At 41.6% G+C, this 18,453-nt stretch overlaps 1 protein-coding gene across 4 annotated transcripts in view; it reads right to left on the reverse strand.

Moving 5' to 3' along the window:
• DDR2 (discoidin domain receptor tyrosine kinase 2) overlaps nt 1–18,453 on the reverse strand; it is a 246,942-nt gene that overhangs the window by 96,449 nt on the left and 132,040 nt on the right. For all 4 annotated transcript variants that reach the window (XM_078156524.1, XM_020988611.2, XM_078156522.1 and 1 more), the window contains one exon: nt 8,024–8,132. In XM_078156524.1, the coding sequence (XP_078012650.1) occupies nt 8,024–8,120 (97 nt within the window). In that variant the 5' untranslated portion in view covers nt 8,121–8,132. The remainder of the gene's footprint in view (nt 1–8,023; nt 8,133–18,453) is intronic.

Below are 18,453 nucleotides of genomic sequence, written 5' to 3' on the forward strand. Positions count from 1 at the left end.
AAAGTACAGACTCTTTAGTGTATCATAGGCTCACAGATTTAGAACTGGAAGGGACTTATCTGTCATTAGTGACACCCCCCATTTTACAAATTAGGAAACTGAGGCTCAGAGGGATTTGGTGGCTTACCCAAAGTTCCATGAGTAGTGGTTGAGTCAGGATTCAGACACTCAGATCTCCTGACTTCCAATCTAGTGCTCTTTTCACTTCACCATGCTAAAACCTGCCCCTAACCTTATTTGTAGGGTTATTTCACAAAAGTCTTCAGGGTACATTCTACTTTCTAACTAAGCTGAAATATTAGATGTTCCCATGTCTTGTTCAGCACTCTCCCATCTTCATTTTCTAGGAGATCCTTTTCCTTATCCTGAGTGCCAAAGCTTTCATCTGAATAGAGACATTTCAAAGTCCCACACCCTTGGATTCACAGACCATCTTCCCTACTAGTAATATACTTCTCTACCACCACCTCCACCCAATATCTCCATCTATTGAAATCTCCACACATGTGGTCAGATCCATCATGGCTCCTCCTTATTCAGAGGCATCAGTAAGTTCATGTTTAAACTTTAATGGCTTAAAGCCACACGAAGTCTTTGGGGCACTCTGCACAATTTTGCCTTCAAGACCTGACTAAGCAATGACATCCTCCTGAAGCTTTGCCTTCTCCTTGATGTGTCCTTTGAAAAGGACTAAAATGTGCCACGCTTGTGATTGGGATAATCCCCTGCTGTCCATAGAGGTAAGAGGTTCACATTGAGATCTAAGAAAGCATAAACCAAAGTCCAGGCTAGATCAGGACTTGGGCATCCTGGAATCTTAGAATCCATAGAACTGGGACCAATGCTCAGAAGCCAGGGGGCAGATGAGAGATTTTAAACCTAGGGAAGTCACTGGGGAAATAAGAGCCTCAGTTTCACTATCTATAAAATGGGGAGATTAAACTTGATGGCCTCTAAGGTCTCTTCCATCTATCATACAATGATCCCATGAAATTGGGCAGCCCGGTATCAGGAATGCTTTTGAAATAACTGTTTGTCTGACAGTCTGCTCCCCAAAGCTCCAATCTTGGGTGGCAAGGATTCCTGTTCCCTGTCCCCTTTCCTCCCTGACATGTCACTGCGGTCAGGAACCAGATGCATCATGGTCCCTACTGACTCAAATGTATCAGTAAGGACACAGACAATCCCCTCAGCTGAAAATGACTTCTGCTTCCTCCTATTACTTATGATACTTGTGTCTACACAAACCACATACCACACCTTGCCTTTTACACTTGCCTTGAAGCACACTCATTTATAGAATGCTTATTCCCTCTAGCAGATTGTAAACTTCTTGAGGGCAGTTTGTGGTTTTTTTTTTTCATTCATAACCTCAGGCCCTAGCATAGTACCTAGCACATAGTAGGCACTTTACAAATATTTCCTGAGTTATTATTGAATTACTATAAAGCTAAGACCCCCCATTTATTATTATTATTAGTAATATTATTATTATGAATTATAACAGCTAACACTTACATATTGATTTAAGGTTTATAAAGCCCTTTGCATATATTCTCTCACTTAATTCTCACAACAATGCTGTGAGGTAGGTACAATTATTATCCTCATTTTTCAGATGGGGAAACTGAGGCAGAAGGAGGCTAAGGGACTTGCCCACAGTCACATACAGCTGGGTGAGTCAGGCTTTAAACTCAGCTCTTCCTGGCTCCAAATCTAGCACTCTATTAACAGCTGTCTGTCATTTAAAAGAGATCTGATTGGAGGATTGCATCTAATTAGTTCACCCTATATTAATACAGGTTAGGAAGTGGAACCTAAATTGGTTTCACAGTCCTTCTCTCATATGAACCATCCTGTACCTGTATAAGAATCTCTTCAATAAAACACCCAGAAAGTGGTCATCCAGCATTCTTTTGAAGACTTCTATCAAGGAGGAACAAATCCATGACCTCCGAAGGCAGCCCATTCCATTTGGGGGTGGCTCTAATTGTTAGGAAGCTTTTCTTCATATCAAGCCTAACTTTGTCTCTTTGAATATTCCACACATCATTCCTTTGGGGCCAAGGAGAAGTCTACTCTTTCCTTCTTCATGACAACCCCTTAACTATTTAAAAATGGCCATCATTCTCCCCTTCATCCCAGTGTCTTCTCTTCTAAGCATTCTCAATTCTTTAAACAGATTCTCTTGTAGCAAGGTCTTGCATTCCATGACCATTTTGGTAACCCTCCTCTGGCCACTCCCCAGCTTATCAATATCCTTCCTAAACTCCATTGCCCAGAATTGAATGCAGAACTCCAGTGATCATCTCTCCCAGGCCAAGTTCAGCATGGTCACCTCCCTTGTTCTAGACACCATGCCTCTCAAAGGTAACCTAGCATAGCGTTAGATTTTGCGACTATCAAATCACACTGTTGGCTTATTTGAACTCTGGGTCCACTAAAACTCCCAGATCTTTCACATACAAATTGTTGACTTCCCATGCCTCTGGTTAGCACTGTGCTAAGCGCTTTACAATTATTTGAGCCTCACAACAACCCTGGGAGGTATGCATTATTATCATCCCACACTTTACAGATAAGGAAACTGAGCCAAACAGCAGTTAAGTGACTCAGAGATTGAGGCCATTTGGTCCAACCTATACCCAGACTGGAATCCCTCTACAATATCCCTAGTAAGGGGTTATCTACCCATCTCCTACTTTCAGACCTCCATGTAAAGGAGTATCAACTATACCCCAAATAGCCTGTTCCACTTTGGGATACCCCTAAACGTTGGGACAGTTTCCTTACATTGAGTAGAAATCTGACTTTGTACCACCTCCATCTTTTTCCTTCTAGTTTTCTCTGCCCTCTGAGACCAAGCAGAATAAGTCTAATCCCTCATGGCAGCTACAGGTGGCAGGGCCCAAGGTATCTGGCTTGGCCTCAAGGAGACCAGTTTGTATCCAGCCTCAGTCATTCCCTAGTTGGGTGGCCATGGGCAAGTTACTTAACTAACTTCTTTTAGTTTGAGTTTCTTCATCTGTAAAATGGGAATAACAATAACACCAACCTCACAGAGCTATTTGGGGATCAAGCAAAATAAATGTAAAGCACTTTGCAAACCTTAAAGCACCAAATAAACACCAGCTATTATGGGAACTTACCCCCCCACCTTAGTTGTTGCTTCTACAAGCTAAATTTTCTCTCCATAGTGGTTCACATATTTGCATTAAACTTTTTTCCTCTTCTCCAAAAACTAAGTGCACACAGTAGGTCCTTAATAAATGTTTACTGACTTAAACATTGACTAATACAGATCTGGATTCATTCCTTTGAGGGGTATCGGGTAAAATAAGAAATTCTACTCCAGCCTTCAATTCCTTAAGCTATTCATGCTAGGAAACTAGCACGTTTCTCTGTTAATGTTAGGCTTCCAAGGCTGATGGGATATCATCAGTCTGTGCTTCCAAAGCCCTAAGGGCATGTTCTCTTAGCAAGGGGAAAAGAAACTGTGTTCCTCTTAGGGCAAGGCTAGGATTTACCGGGACAATGGCCAGGGGAAAGGCTGATGGGACAGTCAACTACTAGGAAGTATTTCAGAGTCTCATATCAAGAAACATTTACTGAGTAGCCAGTATGAGCTACCTGTGGGCCACTCTCCACTCAAGTGGGGACTGCACACTGTCACATCTAGGAAACAGCATGAAGATTGGGATAGCATGCTAGCCTAACAGGTAGACAATCACGAAGCCTCAGAAACTATGAAACCAAACTGAGAATCTATAGGTCTTGTAATGTGGACAGGCTGCCCCTTCTTGGGAGTCACAATCATGGGATCATAAAATGATGGAGCTGGATGGGACCTTAGAAATCACTCACTGCAACCCTTTTATAGGAAAGGAAACTGAGGTACAGAAAGATCAATGTAATCCATTCATTAAACATTTATTAAGCACTGTTTTAGATAAAAAGGGAAAAACAGTCACAGCCTTTAAAGATCTTACATTCTATGAGGAAAAATAACATATAATCTCAAAATGTCAAGCCAATTAGATAGAAAGCCATTTCCCAGTCCTTTTCACTGGGGCTGGGGCATGGTGTTGGAATTAGGGTATGCCTCTAGGAGGTGACACTTGAGCTTTGAAAGATGCTAAGAATCAAAAGCTAGAAATTAATTAGGTGAGATGGAAATGAGGGCAGGGTACATTCCTGGCATAAGGTATGTCCTGTATAAAGGAACAGAGATGGGAAGTGGAATGTCATGTATAACCAGTAATCCAGATTACGGAGGAATTTAAAAGCTAAACAGTAGAGTTTGTATTTTATCCTAGAAGCAATAGGGTGGGGGAACAGGGGCACTGAGCTTCTTGAACAGAGGGGTGACTGACATGGTCAAGACCCGTGCTTTAGGAAGATTGAAATCACACAGCAAGGGTATCCCAATCTAATGGATCCCAATCTAATGATCTTTCCTTCCACCATTAGTATCTATTTTGTAGAGTTTCTAGGGTGAACCGAGGCAGCCAAAACTCTTCCCTGCTAGGGAAGCATTTAGCTGAGTGGCAAAGGCTAGTCAGAATATTACAGATGTTATCAATCAACCAGATAACCAGTACTGTAGTGCAAGAAGATCCAGGTTCCGGTCCCACCTACGTAAGCCTCAATGCTTACTAACCATATGAACCTGGCAAGTCACTTACCCTCCAAGTGCCCTGGTTTCTTCATCTTTAAAATGAGAGTATTGGACTCGATTTCCACTAACATCCCTTCCAAGTCCTATAACTATAATCCTATGATCCCAGTCTAGGATTATACTTACTGGGTCCAAACCCAAGGTCCTAGGAAGCAAGCACTGGGTGGGGAGGTGGGGTGTCCAACAAGGAACATTCAGTCAGCAGTTTTGTTGATTGAAAGATTAAGTGATTGAGCAATGGATTAGTTGTGCTTTGGGGCCCTGTGATAGGAAAGTTTGACACTGAGCATGTGTGGGAACCAGCCAGTGCAAAATGATTTGCTTTAGTTGGGCTGGTCCATTTGAAGGGATGGCGGAGGGAGGAGGGTTAATCCTTCAAAAGGGCTTGAACAGTCCAAGTTCCTGACCAGTCTACCATAAATCAAGGCCTTTATTTCTTTTCCTCTGGCAAGAAGAGGCCAAAGAAAGCATCAGACACTGGGGGAAAAGGAAAAATGATGTGGGGGGAGGGTGGTGCAGACTGTTTTCTTTGCCATCTTCAAACATGGGACAGACTGGATTCTGCTCCAGTTCCATGGGTTAGCACCCTGTCATAAGCTGCCAGCTGTCTTGGTTTGGTCACATAAATGTCCTCGTGGCAGCTCAGTTCCCACAAGTCCCCATGAATGTGCCCAGAGCCCAGACGGCTTGATCTCCCAGGCCCCAATGACAATCCCTGCTCCAGAGCTCGGGGCAGGCACAGCTGTGGGTGGAGTCCCACAAGTGAATCCCCAGATGGAGGCAGAAGGCTAGGTGCGTTGTGATGGCAGTAGCAAAGCCCATGATTAGTACGACCAGGGCTTTTTGGGAGCCAGGAGAAAGGAAGAGGTAAAAACATCCCACTGAGAAAAGACAAAAGGGATCTGGGGAAAGGCCATGACAAGCTGGAGCATGCTGGGGGAAGGGGATGGGGATGGGGAGGGGCCAGGCCAAGTGAGGATCAGGCAAAGGAAATGGAAATATTTAACCTGAAGGAGAGAAGCCTTAGGGGGGCATGAAAGGTTGACATTTTTAAGGGGGTATTTTGTTTTTAGAATTGTTCTGGTGTACCCCAAAGAGCAAAGAGTATAATTTATAGACAGGTAGATTTTGATTCAGAAATGAAAACTTTCTTAAAAGCAGATCTGTCTGAAAAGAGGTGGAGCTAACTCATTAAGTAATGAGTTCGCTGTCATTGGGGATATTCAAGCAAAGATTAAATGACAACCTGTAATAATCCAAAAAACTTGTGGGGTTTTTTTTTAGCTTCCTTGAGATCCATTAAGGCTTTTTGCTTCTCCTTTAGACATACACCCTCCCTCTAACACTGCTGCCCTGCCTTTTTCTGGAAATTTCCACAATGCACACTTTAAAACCAGCGCCTTGCTAACTGTTTCCTAGCATATCCCTACCTATGGTCTCCCCAGCTGCTAGTACATGCCTTCCTCTCTCAGATTACTTTCCTTCTACTCTGTAGAAATACTGTAGATATGTAGATATTTGCAAGTTGTCAATAATAGTAACAATGATAATAATAAATAGCGTTTGTAGAGCACTTTAAAGTTGGCAAAAACATTTTATATATTTTATATATTCTCACAATAACCCGTGAGGAAGATGCTAACATTTTGCCCATTTTACAGATGAGCAATGAGAAAGGGTCACAGAGTCAGGAAGTGACTGAAGCAGGATTTGAACTTGGGCCTTCCTAATCCCGAGTCTAGCACTCTGTCCATTGTGGCAACTACTGCCGTTAGAATATATGCTCCTTGAGGACAGGGACTATTTTCCTTTTTCTGTATTCTCAATGCTTAGCCAGTTTACTGGCAAGTAATAAGTATTTAACAAATGTTTGATAACTGCCTGATTATGGCACTCCACAGCTCTCCCTCCCTACATTATCCCGTTGCCTTAGGGGAAACGGGAAAACTAAAAGCCAAAGCTTCAATCACCCATTAATTAGGACAAGCAACAATGATCTGATGAAGCTAGGTATGCCAACTCCCAGGGCCATCTTTCTGTCAGAACCATCAGTGATCCCCCACTTTTTTCCTACTATGATCTGGAGACATTTACTCCCATGATCTTCCCAGGTGCCTCCCAGGTTGTACCCTGTTTTTATCCCTGACCCCCATGCTTTGAAACCCCATGTCTTACTTGTAGGCCTTTGGACTTTCTTTAGGGTGAGTTAAAACACAGCATCATAAAGGCGTATTCTTTATGCACTCATGCCCTGTCTGATTCTTTTGTGGAAACCTCTTTTTAAGTCCAAAAACCTCCTGAAATGCCACCTGTCAGGCAGAGTATAGGCATGTTATATAGTATAATGGATACCTGATTTGGAGTTGGGAAAGCATGAGTTCAAATGAGTGTGACCCTGGGTAAGTCACTTAACCCCAATTTGCTTCAGTTTCTCACCTGTAAAATGGGGACACACTGGAGAAGGAAATGGCAAACCACTCCAGTATCTTTGCCAAGAGAACTCCATGGACAACATCCATAGGGTCAGACACAAGTGAACAATTGAACAATAGCAAAGTCTGTCCAACCTTGAGCCTAGATTCTATGTATCTAAGAAGAAAATGAATGGTGTGCCAATATAAAAGAGGCATTGCCAGAGCAAGGCATAGGAGGAAAACCTACTTCTTCCTTGTTTGGGGTCTAGATATGCCCACTCCATGAGCTCCTTACTTTGACGAGCTATTTACAAGGCTTGCCGTGCTGATGTGGTAAGAGGGAGAGGAAGATAATTTTTTTTTTAGTTTTCTCACAAATGCATCAGAGAAAAGGCAAAAACAGACAACACGCCTGAAGAACCTGATGACATGCCCGTGTGCTCCCTCCTAGAATGTCTGAATAACTGTTTGTTCAGATGAATATTTGCTTTTGAGCACAGCTGTGCCTTGTGGAGGACAGGACACATTGTGCCGGAGCCCCATGACCATCTCCAGGCCCAGACAGCCAAAGGTTCTACACAACATCATAGCACACGGGTGCCTGGGAGCCCCAGTACATCCCTTGTGGCAGCAGCCAAGTGTTCTTTCGTCCTGCTTTTCCCAGAAGTTGAAACTGTGGGGGCTGGCTCTTTGCCCCACCCTTCTCCAATTCCCGCCCCCTCTATGTCGGAAGTGACCGCTCATTTAAGTACACTTATAGGAAGCATTTCAGGTCTTGGCCCTTGCCATGTCTGCCCCCACCACAGAAGCAAAGAAATTAATGACCTCTGGACACCCGGGCCAGGGCTGCTCCCAAGGAAAACACTCTCAGGGATACTATCTGCCCGTGAAGTTCCCTTGGATCTGGCAGGATGATGGGTGTCTGGGTTACCTGGATTAACCTGAGCTTTGGTGCCACTCAAGATGGGAGGCAGCAGCAGCAGCACCAAGGGCAGCTTGGAAAGGGGGGTCATCTCAGCAGGTGGCATCAGCGCTGGAGTCTGCAGGTCCACAGGAAAGAGGACAGAAACAGGGACAAAGAGAGAGACAGAGACAGAGGTAAGTGTGACAGTGAAAACAACAACACTGCCTACTCACAGGACATTTTAGGGTTTGCAAACTGCTATACATACATTGTGTTACCTCACGGGGTTCTACGCAGAATAACCAGATGATATTATCCCCATTTTAGAAATGAGGAAGCATAAGCTCAGAAAATTGAAGTGACTTGATTGAGGTGAGACATCTAGTCAGTGTCAGGGGCAAGATTGGGAACCAGGTCTCTTCCGACTCCACGTTCAGGGCTTAACGAACACCATGGACCAATACTATAGCAATCATTACACGTTAAGACAGCTTCGCTGTTTTGAGGGCTTAGAGTCCGAGAACTGGAAGTGGCCACAGTGCAGGGATTTTCAGACTTTTTGAAATCACAGAAGCTTTATACTAACAACAACAACAATAATAATAACAACACATAATACAATCCATGGAACTTCGATCAAATGGCATGGTTTTGCCAACAGTTAGACAGGCTCCGGGAGCTGACCTGAGTCATGTTCTTGGTTTTGCTAAGTCAGCAGGGGCAGATTACTTCTCTTTCCAGGGTTCTATTTCCATGCCTGTAAAATGAGGTGATTCTTCTAGACCAGGGGTTCTTATCTACAGTGTCCAAGGGATCCCTGGACAGATTTCAGGGGGTCCATTAATTTGGATGGGAAAAAAAATCACATCTTTATTTTCACTATCCTCTAACTCAAATTTAGTATTTCTTTCCATTATGAAATTTAAAAAAAAATTATTCTGAGAATGAGTCCACACATTTCATCAAACTACCAAAGGGGTCCCTGACACATGAGGCTAAGGACCCCCATTTTAGATAACATCGATGTTCCCTTCTCATTCTGGAACCCCCTACTCTGCGAGGCCCTTCTTATCATAAGACAAGATGGATGGTCGCAACAATTTTGAATTAGGAAATACATGCATATGTATATGTATGCTTACATGTATTCACACAAATATGCATGTGTACAGTCATACATATACACATACATATCTACACAAACGTGTATATGTGTGAATTGTGCTTATACATATATGCGTATACTTATGTACGTATACGTCTAGTTCTCTAAATTTCAAAAAAAATTAATTCTGTAATTCTTTGCAACATTTGTAAGAGCAACATTTTTAAAGGATCCCTTTCAGCTGAGGGGGATTAGGAAATTAATAGTAATTAGTAAATATATTAATAATATATATAATTATATTATTATAAAATACATACATGCATACATACCGTCATATATACATACATAAACATGTATATGTGTGAATTGTGCTTGTACATATATGTGTAAACTTGTACGTATATGTCTAGTTCTCTAAACTTTAAAAAAATTAATACTATCATTCTTTGCAATATTTGTAAGAGGAACATTTTTAAAGGATCCCTTTCAACTGAGGGGGAATTAGGAAATTAACAGTAATTAGTAAATATATTAATAATAATATATAATAAAAATAACATGTAATTTAATAATAATAATAATGATTAGGAAATGCCAAATGAAGGAAATAGAATCTAAGATCAGCCTTGAAGGAAGAAAAAGATCGCAATAGGTAAGGATAAGGATCATAAAATCTTAGACCTAGATCTGTAAGGGACCTCAAAGGTGCTCCAATTCAACCCCCTCATTTTACAGATGAGAAAACCGAGGCCCAGAGAGGTTGAATATCTTGCTCAAAATCACATAGGCAATAAGCATCAGAAGCAGGATTTGAACCCAAGCCATCTGAATCCAGAGCCATTGCTTTTTGCAATGTTTTAAAATTCTCCTGAGGACATACATGGAGAGACTCATAGGATCTCAGGATCGGAAGTGACCTCACTGACCATCTGACAAGAGTCTTCTCTATGACCTATTCAACAAGTGACCACCCAGGCTTTGCCTAAAGACTATTGCAGAGGGGAAGCCTTCTTATACCTGAGACAATAATCCATTCTACTTTGGGACAGCTCTAATCATCGGACAGTTTTTTCTTCCATTAAGACAAAATGTGCCACTGCAATCTCCACCCACTCTTTCCAGTTCTGAAGCCAAGCAGAAGAACTTTAGTCCCTCTTTGACAAAGCCTTTTAAATATCTGAAGCGACTACCAAGCCCACCTCATTGAGGCATGGATGTGGGGAGAAGGTGGGACGAGTCATCAGGGAAGATACGGTGGCCTATATTTATAGGAACACAAAATCTATGACGGGGCCTACCAGGAGATACGACCAGCAAAGGAGACCGCAGCCGGGCTGGGGAGCACTTTGAATGCCAGGCTTGTTATCTTCTATTCTATTCCGTAGGTGACAGGGAGCCAGCAAAGATTTCTGAACAGGGGAATGACCTGGGCAATTCAGTGCCTTCAGAGGATTAATTTGGCTGCTGTGCAAAGGGTATATTGGAGATCAGAGAGAAATAGATGCAGAAACACAACTTAGGTCATTAATACCATAGTCTGAACTAGAGATAATGAGGGCCAGAACTAAGATGGCAGTACTGTACTTGGAGAGGAGAAATTGGATACAAGGAGGGAGGCTGCTAAAGTAGAGAGAACACTGGCTCTATAGGCTCAGGTCCTAGGTTCAGATTCCCCACCTCTGATGCTCACTACCCCTGTGATCTTGAGCATGTCACATATCCTCTTGGGCCTCAGTTTTCTCATCTGTAAAATGGAGGGGGAGGAAGATGGATTACAAGGCCTCTGAGGTCCCTTTCAGCTCTCAATCCATGACCCTAAGTAGAAAAGCCTCTAGAAAAGCCTGGGCAACAGATTGACTGCCCATAGGACTTAAAGATAGAAAGCAGATCTCATATTCCAATCCTTTCATTTTACAGATGCAAAGACTGAGGTACAAACAGTTGAAGCCTTTTGCCCAAGGTCACACAGGTAATTAGTGGCAAAGTTAAGACTCAAAATCAGGTTTTGTAATTCTAAATCTAGTCCTCATGCTTTTCTTTTCATTCAATAGAATTTTAATATTTGAAATCATCAATGCTACCTGTAACATTTAATTTATTTCCATGACTTTTTTCTTGTCATACATATAGAGGTGTCTTTCTTAAAAGATTGTTGTTGCAAAAAATATCTACTTTACAATTTGATGATAGCTTCAGGTTATTCAATCAATAAATTAATTGATGTTTGTTAAGTGCCTACTATGTTCCAAATAGCATACTAGGTGCTGTTAATATGATGAAACATTAAATAGTCCCTGCCCTCAAGAAGTTTACATTGTAACAGTAGAGAAATGTGTGTGTGTGTGTGTGTGTGTGTGTGTGTGTGTGCAAAATATGTACAAAGTAAATATTAGGCAATTTGGGAAAAAAGCACTTGGAGGGAGTCAGAGGGCAGATCAGAAAAGGAAGGTCTTGTGTAAGAGGTAAGATTTCAGATGTACTTTGGATGAAATTAGGAATACTAAGAGGTGGACGTGAGAAAGAAGTGTGTTCCAAGCATGGAGGACCTCCTGGGCAAGATACCTAGAAGGGAGATGGGATGGCATTGTGAGAAACAGCAAGAAAGTCAAGGGAAAGGTGGGTGGAAGTTAGGTTGTGGAAGTTTTTAGATGCCAGGTTGATGATTCTGTATGTCGTTCAAGAGGAAAGAGGGGAGGTTGAAGATTTTGAGTAGTTCAGGGTGACAAGGTCAAATATGAGTTTTAAGAATATGATTTTAGGAACTGGGAAGGATTTCAATATATAGAATTTATGGGGAGGACATTCTAGGCAAGCCCAGTGGCATGTTCTAAGCCAGAGGTTTTCAAAGATTTCCTTGGGATAGAAAATTTTGCACTGGTTTCTGTGTCCCATAGAATATCCAAACTACCCAAATATGATGGTAAACATGGACTGGGATCTGGAGTCATTAAACTTATCCACCAGGACCACACTTTTCTCTTAGGGCATCCCTATGGTTGACTCATGGAATCCTGGGGTTCCATGGAACATAGTACATGAAGACCACAGTTTCATGCAATTTATCATAGATCCCATTTGGATGGTGGAGCAAGGATAATGCATGTCTCAGATAGCCTGGTCACTGCCAGCAGCAAGAACACTGTGTTTCCATGAACGAGATCCCAAGACAAACAGAATATTAAAAGAAATACACCCATGTTTGTACACACACAATCTGTCCAGACATCACGCCTGGCTATAGTTAAGCACTTGGACATGGATCGAGAGTTATCCTTTCAGAAAGGTCCCAGCTTTCTTGTTACCAGCAATCAACTGATATGTGTGTGTGTGCATTGTGTATATGTGTGTATGGGGGGCAGTAACATGTGTGTATGTGTGTATGCATGTGTGTAAATGTGTGTATGCATTGTGGGAGCTATGCAAGAATGTACCAAATCCTGGCAATCTGACCAGACATTATTAAAGGTCTTATGAGGCAAAGGGGAGGGGAAGAGAGTTTGAAGTCCTAACAGTCTTTGTCATTCATGCTTTCTTCTCAGGGGAAAAGGCAACCATCTCCGTTTGGACAGTGAGAGGCAATTAATTATACTTTTTGATTACTGTAGATTGCCTTAGACCAGGAGTCCAAGAGTAGAAAAATGATGTCTACAAAGATCTCACTTAGCCCTTCCCTGCCATCCTCCACCACTTAGTCAGGAAAAAGTCCCCTAAAGCTACTCTAATCAGACACTTATCCGGCAATCTTTCCTAAGAGCCCAACATGTGTAAGACTCTGTAAAACAGGTGAATCAGACTCTTCTAGCCCTCAATCCAGGGCCTGTGAATTTGAGCCCAATATGGGGGGGGGGGGGCGGGGACTGCAGATCTGGAATCAACTCCAAACCTGAATTCTCTACTCTGCTGCATAGCTCTAAGTAAGGTCACTAAACCCAAGTCTTGGTTTCCTCATCTATAAATGGGATAATAAACCCTCACATGGTTGTAAGCATCTAGTGATATAATGTATATAAAGTGCCTCAAAAAAACTACTATTAAATGTGAGCTATTAGCATATGAAAGGGGAGCCTGGCCTCCTATGAGATGTGATTTGAGGGTGTGGGAAAAACCGCCTTAATACCAAAGTGCTACCAGCATTCATTGGCTGATACCCGAACTTCCAAAGCCTTTAAATTCATCATTAGAAATAAGTCTTAACATGTAAATAAAAATGTCATCTATTAGCTTAAGTTCACAGAAGTTAATTCAGAGATAGGATTATGGATCTCAAACTGTAAGGCACTTCAAAGGTCATCTGGTACAACCTCCTCATCTTACAGATGAAGAAACCTAAGGTCCTGGAAAATGAAGTGATTTGCCAAAATCACAAGGTATTAAACATCAAATGTGGGAAGTAAACATGGGTTCCTTAGTTCAGCAAGAGCACTTTCCCCAAAATACTGTGTTTCCTTCCCTATATAAATGATAATACGTCCTTTACGAAATAGGTTTGATAAAGCTGTAAGGGTGGGGTCCATCAAATCAATCAATTACCTCATCACAATAGCTATTCTAGACCATCGCCCATGAGATAGAAAATTTTGCATTGTTTTCTATGTCCCACAGAACATCCAAACCCAATGTGAAGGTAAACCTGGTAAATATCACTGATTACCTTAACCATGTGAGAACACCTCTACTGAATCATCAGTTCATGAAATTTTTGATACAAGGTTGTAAAAAGTCCTCAATCTGTTTAGAAATCCTCGAAAGCCACTGAATGAAAAGGAGTGATGTTGAACAAGAAGCATATCCAGAGTGGTTGAAACATGGTAATAACCCGTGGGCTTTGTATGAAATAGTAAGCCAAATTGGAGTTAAAGGACCTTAGTAAGTAGTGATCCAGGAGAAAGAAGTTCAGGCCAAGCTCCTGAGAAAGAATCACTTGGAGGAGAGGAGAAAGCAAAAGGAGGAAGATCCTTGGACTTATTCTTGTCCCTGGTCTCCTCCCTCCCCTCTTTGACCAAGAGAAGACCTTCTGACTTTCAGAGGGCCAAAAGGAGTTAGAATTTTTCATCAGCGCCCTACTCGTAGCAATATTCTCCAAACAGCTGATACAATGCCAATATTAGAAGCCAACGACAAATAAGACACACCTATGAAAGGTAGCCTCAAGACTCTATTAAGAGGTAGTGAGGTTGCTTGGTAGTTGAACCTGTAAGCTAGGAAGACCCAAATTCAAAATTTTTTAAAAGATTCATTGATTTATTTATTTTTAGTTTTCAACATTCACTTCCACAAGATTTTGAGTTCCAAATTTTCTCCCCATCTCATCCCTCCCCAGCCCCAAGACAGCATGCATTCTGAATACCTTTTCTCCTAATCTTCCCTCCCTTCTATCTCCCCCTCCCTTCTCTTATCCCCTTCCTCTTCTATTTTCATGTAAGGCAGGATAGATTTCTATATCCCATTGCCCGTATATCTTATTTCCCAGTTGCATGTGAAAACAATTTTTAAACATTTGTTTTTAAAACTTTGGGTTCCAAATTTTGTCCCTTCCTCCTTCCCCACCCACCCTCATTGAGAAGGCAAGCAACTCGATACAGATTATACCAAGTTCAAATTTTGCTTTAAATATTTGCTATGTGATGGTGGGCAAGTCACTCAACCTCATTAAGCCTCAGTTTCCTAGTCTGTAAAATGGGGATAATAGCATGTACTTCACAAGATTCTTGTACAGATTAAATGAGATAACACATGAGACATTTTACAAAAGTTAAGGCCAAAGTACTGTATAAATCCAGGCTATCACTATTACTATCATTGTCATTAGTATTGTTAGGTATTATTTAAAGGGATCCATTGGAAAAGCTACACTGTATCTAAGAAGAATTTCACGGCAAAGGGAGAAAAGTATTTTGAACATCCAGGATCTGTGATTTACCTCTTGGCTACATGTGCTCTCTAATTTTGAGCTCACTTTCTCCTGGACTCTGCGTGTAGTGATGCGAAGGTATGACACAGACTTTTCAGAGGATGTTTTATACCTATTATTCTTACTATATTACCTTATTAAATATCCTTTTCTAAAAGCTAATTGCACCTGGGTGTCTAATCATTATCAATTAATAATCATGGAGGGAAACACACTGATGGGGGCTTTTATGAGCTATAGCATTAGAAAGACACTCTCAGTGAAAGGAGATATATCAGTTATGTTCTTTGCACCCAGCAAAGAAAATCATATAGTCCCTCAAGAGGTACAGAACCAGCCGAGAGGGAGTTACCAGTATGAGTAAGGGTTGGGATGGCAAGCCCAGAACCCATATGTAGGTAAGAAGAGATTTGAAGACACATTAACACCCTTAAAGAGGAGAGTAAGTGAAGGGAACAGAATGGAGAGGTTGGAAACACCCAAGACAAAGTCCCAGAACTTCACATTTTTGCAATGACCAACCCTATATATGAGAGGGTAATATTTAAAAAAAAAAACTTCAGAGCTGAGTCCAAGTCACTTTGTAGGAAGGAATGTGCCCTCTGTTCCCAGTCCCCTGTGGACAAACAGTTTCTTCTGAAGGACACCATGGCACACTGACCCCTGGTTCTGCCCCAGAGAGTGGCAGTCACTAAGATGGTTGCTTCATCAGCTCAGCTGCCCCAGAGATGCTACTTCTTAACCCAGAGCTTTGCAGCCAGCATCAGGATGCCAAATCTCCTGAGGACTGAGTGAGGAAGCAGGGAGGAGTTAGGAGGTCATATTCCTTATGAGGTGCTCCTGTGGGATGAGGACATAGCCTTTTAAGATGTGAATAAACTTTCAACAACTTCTTTCTGAAATCCATATTGGGTAATGTTACTATGCAAATCCAAGTCAGCAGAACTTGCTCCCAGATGCACGCTTCAGTGAAGAATTCACAAAGGTAAAAAAGACAGACTCCTTTGGAATGTGTTTCTAGTGGCTACAGGGCATTAATACTTTATTATCTGTCCTGAACACTGTTTTCTGTCAGTCTGTCTGTCTAACAGACTCTCAGGGACAGAAGAGGAACCAGGGGCCATCTAATCCAAGCCAGACCTGAACCAGAATCCTTTCCATAACAACCCTGACAAATTATTATCTAAACTTCCTATGAAGAACCCAGTAAGGGGCAGCCTACTGTCTCCTAAGGCAGCCCATGACACTTTATGATGATTATATGTAATTACAGTAATACAATATGTACAATAATTCTAATAATTATATATCATTACAACAAACAGCAGTGGTCCTAATCACCTCCAGGATCATCTTGTCTGGCATTCCAAGCCCTTCATAACCTCGCTCCCCAACAAGTTTCCAGTCGTCTTACACCTTACACCTCCCCAGGTACTTTTTAAACTGGCCTCTTTGCTGTTCCACAGACAAGACGCTCCATCCCTTGCCTCCAGGCATTTTCTCTTTTCCTTTATGCCTCAGTTGCTCTCCCTCATCATTTCTACCTCGTGGATAAAATCCCACCTTCTGCAGGAAACCTTTGCATCCTCTCTTATTTCTAGTCCTTCCCTCTGTCAATTATTTCCTATTTATCATGTATATAGTCTGTTTGTAGATAGTTGGTTTTATGTTGTCTTCCCCATTAGATTGAGAGCTCCTTGAGGGCAGGGACTGTCTTCTGCCTTTCTTTGTATCCCTAGCTCTTCACATAGTGCCTGGCATATAGTAGGTGTTTAATAAATGTTTATTAACTGTCTGACTATCTTTTGGGTGTGTGTTTGGGTTTAGGGATATGTGTCTGTGTGAGTGTATATCCAATATTTTAAAAATTCAGCAGTTGTTGAGATTATCAAATTTTTAAGGGTAGTCTTCTTATGTCAGTGTTTTGAACAAGTAAAACTCTTACTCAGATGAAGCTCAAATTATCCTTCCTCCACGAAACTCATCAGCTAAAAAGTGATTTCAATTGTTTTCCAGTCCTGTACAACTCATGATACCGTCTGAGATTTTCTTGGCAAAGATACTGGAGTGGTTTGCCATTTTCTTCTCCAGCTCTTTTTGGAGATGTGGAAACTGAGGCAGATAGGGTTAAGTGACTTGCCCAGGGTCACACAGCTAGTAAGTGTCTGAGACCAGGTTTGAACTCAGGAAGATGAGTCTTCCTAACTCTAGATCCTTTCCACTGTCCGGCATAGATAACCCCAAAAGTGATTTTACCTGTTTTTAAAATTCATAGCGCTCTGATTGGTTAGGGAGGCAACCCTGACTTGGAGTCAGAAAATCCTGGGTATAAATCCCACCTCAGACTCTAAACAGCAAGTCATTTCTTCTCTCTCAGCCCCAGTTTCCTCTTCTGTAGAAGAGGAATCATAATAGCACCTACCTCCCAGGGCTGTCATGAGGATTGGATGGGGCAGAATCAGGTTAAAGTGCTAAATAAACGCTCGCTATTATTAGTTGGCCCCTACTGTGTCACACTCTACCTTGGATCATTATAGAGATTTGTATTCATGTCCTGTCTTCAACTAGACTGTAAGTTCCTCAAGGGGAGGGACCATAAAAAACAAAAAGCATTGACCACAAAGGAAGGTTAGTTCATCAGTTTTATGGCAACATTTAAGATGATTTCTTAGTAAAGAAAGCAAACATCCTTTTTAAAAAAAAATGTTTGCACCTCCCACAGTAATGGACTTTTCATGAGTTTATTGGACAGAACTGAATGGATGAAAATAGAAGGCTAAGCTACATGGAAATAATGCCAATACTAGTCAGCTAGTCACAACTGGAAGTAAAGCTGTGATCTCTCACAGTTCAAGAAGATCAGGGCAGGTAGACAAAGAAAACTTGTTGAGTTCAATAAATGTCAGACCCGGAGGGGACCTCAGAGGCCATCCAGTTCCACCTATACCTAACCAAGAATCTCTTCTATGACCAATGTCTGCAGTACACACAGGACTTCTTGTGATGATCAAATGCTTTAAAAGGGCTTTGCAAACCATGATAGAAGTTCCAGACCAGCTATCATTATTATAATTAACATGGTTTAAAATGGCTCTTCCATTTGGCCTCCCTTTTACTCTCCCACCTCACACACCACTGGCAAAAAGGTTAAAGATGGCCCTCATTCATCCTGCCAAAATGGTCACAGGATAAGTTTAAGAATTAATCTCTTTTCTATCCACAGTGCTACCCTGTTTCCCATTATTCTCTGCAAAGCTAGGTAGAGGGTGAATTACTTTCTTAAGGCAAGTCAATAAATGTGAGCTAATCCAGAGCTAGTCCTTTTATTCTGTAAGAACAGGCATGAGTTTGCCTCCCTTCTAATCCTGGGCTTTTCAAATGAAACTAGAGGTAACTTATCTCTAAGAAAAGCTAAGACATATCTCTAAGAAAAGCTAA

This window comes from Phascolarctos cinereus, unplaced genomic scaffold, assembly GCF_003287225.1.
Source record: "Phascolarctos cinereus isolate Bilbo 61053 unplaced genomic scaffold, phaCin_HiC Scaffold_5;HRSCAF=322, whole genome shotgun sequence".
In the NCBI taxonomy this organism is placed as follows: domain Eukaryota; kingdom Metazoa; phylum Chordata; class Mammalia; order Diprotodontia; family Phascolarctidae; genus Phascolarctos; species Phascolarctos cinereus.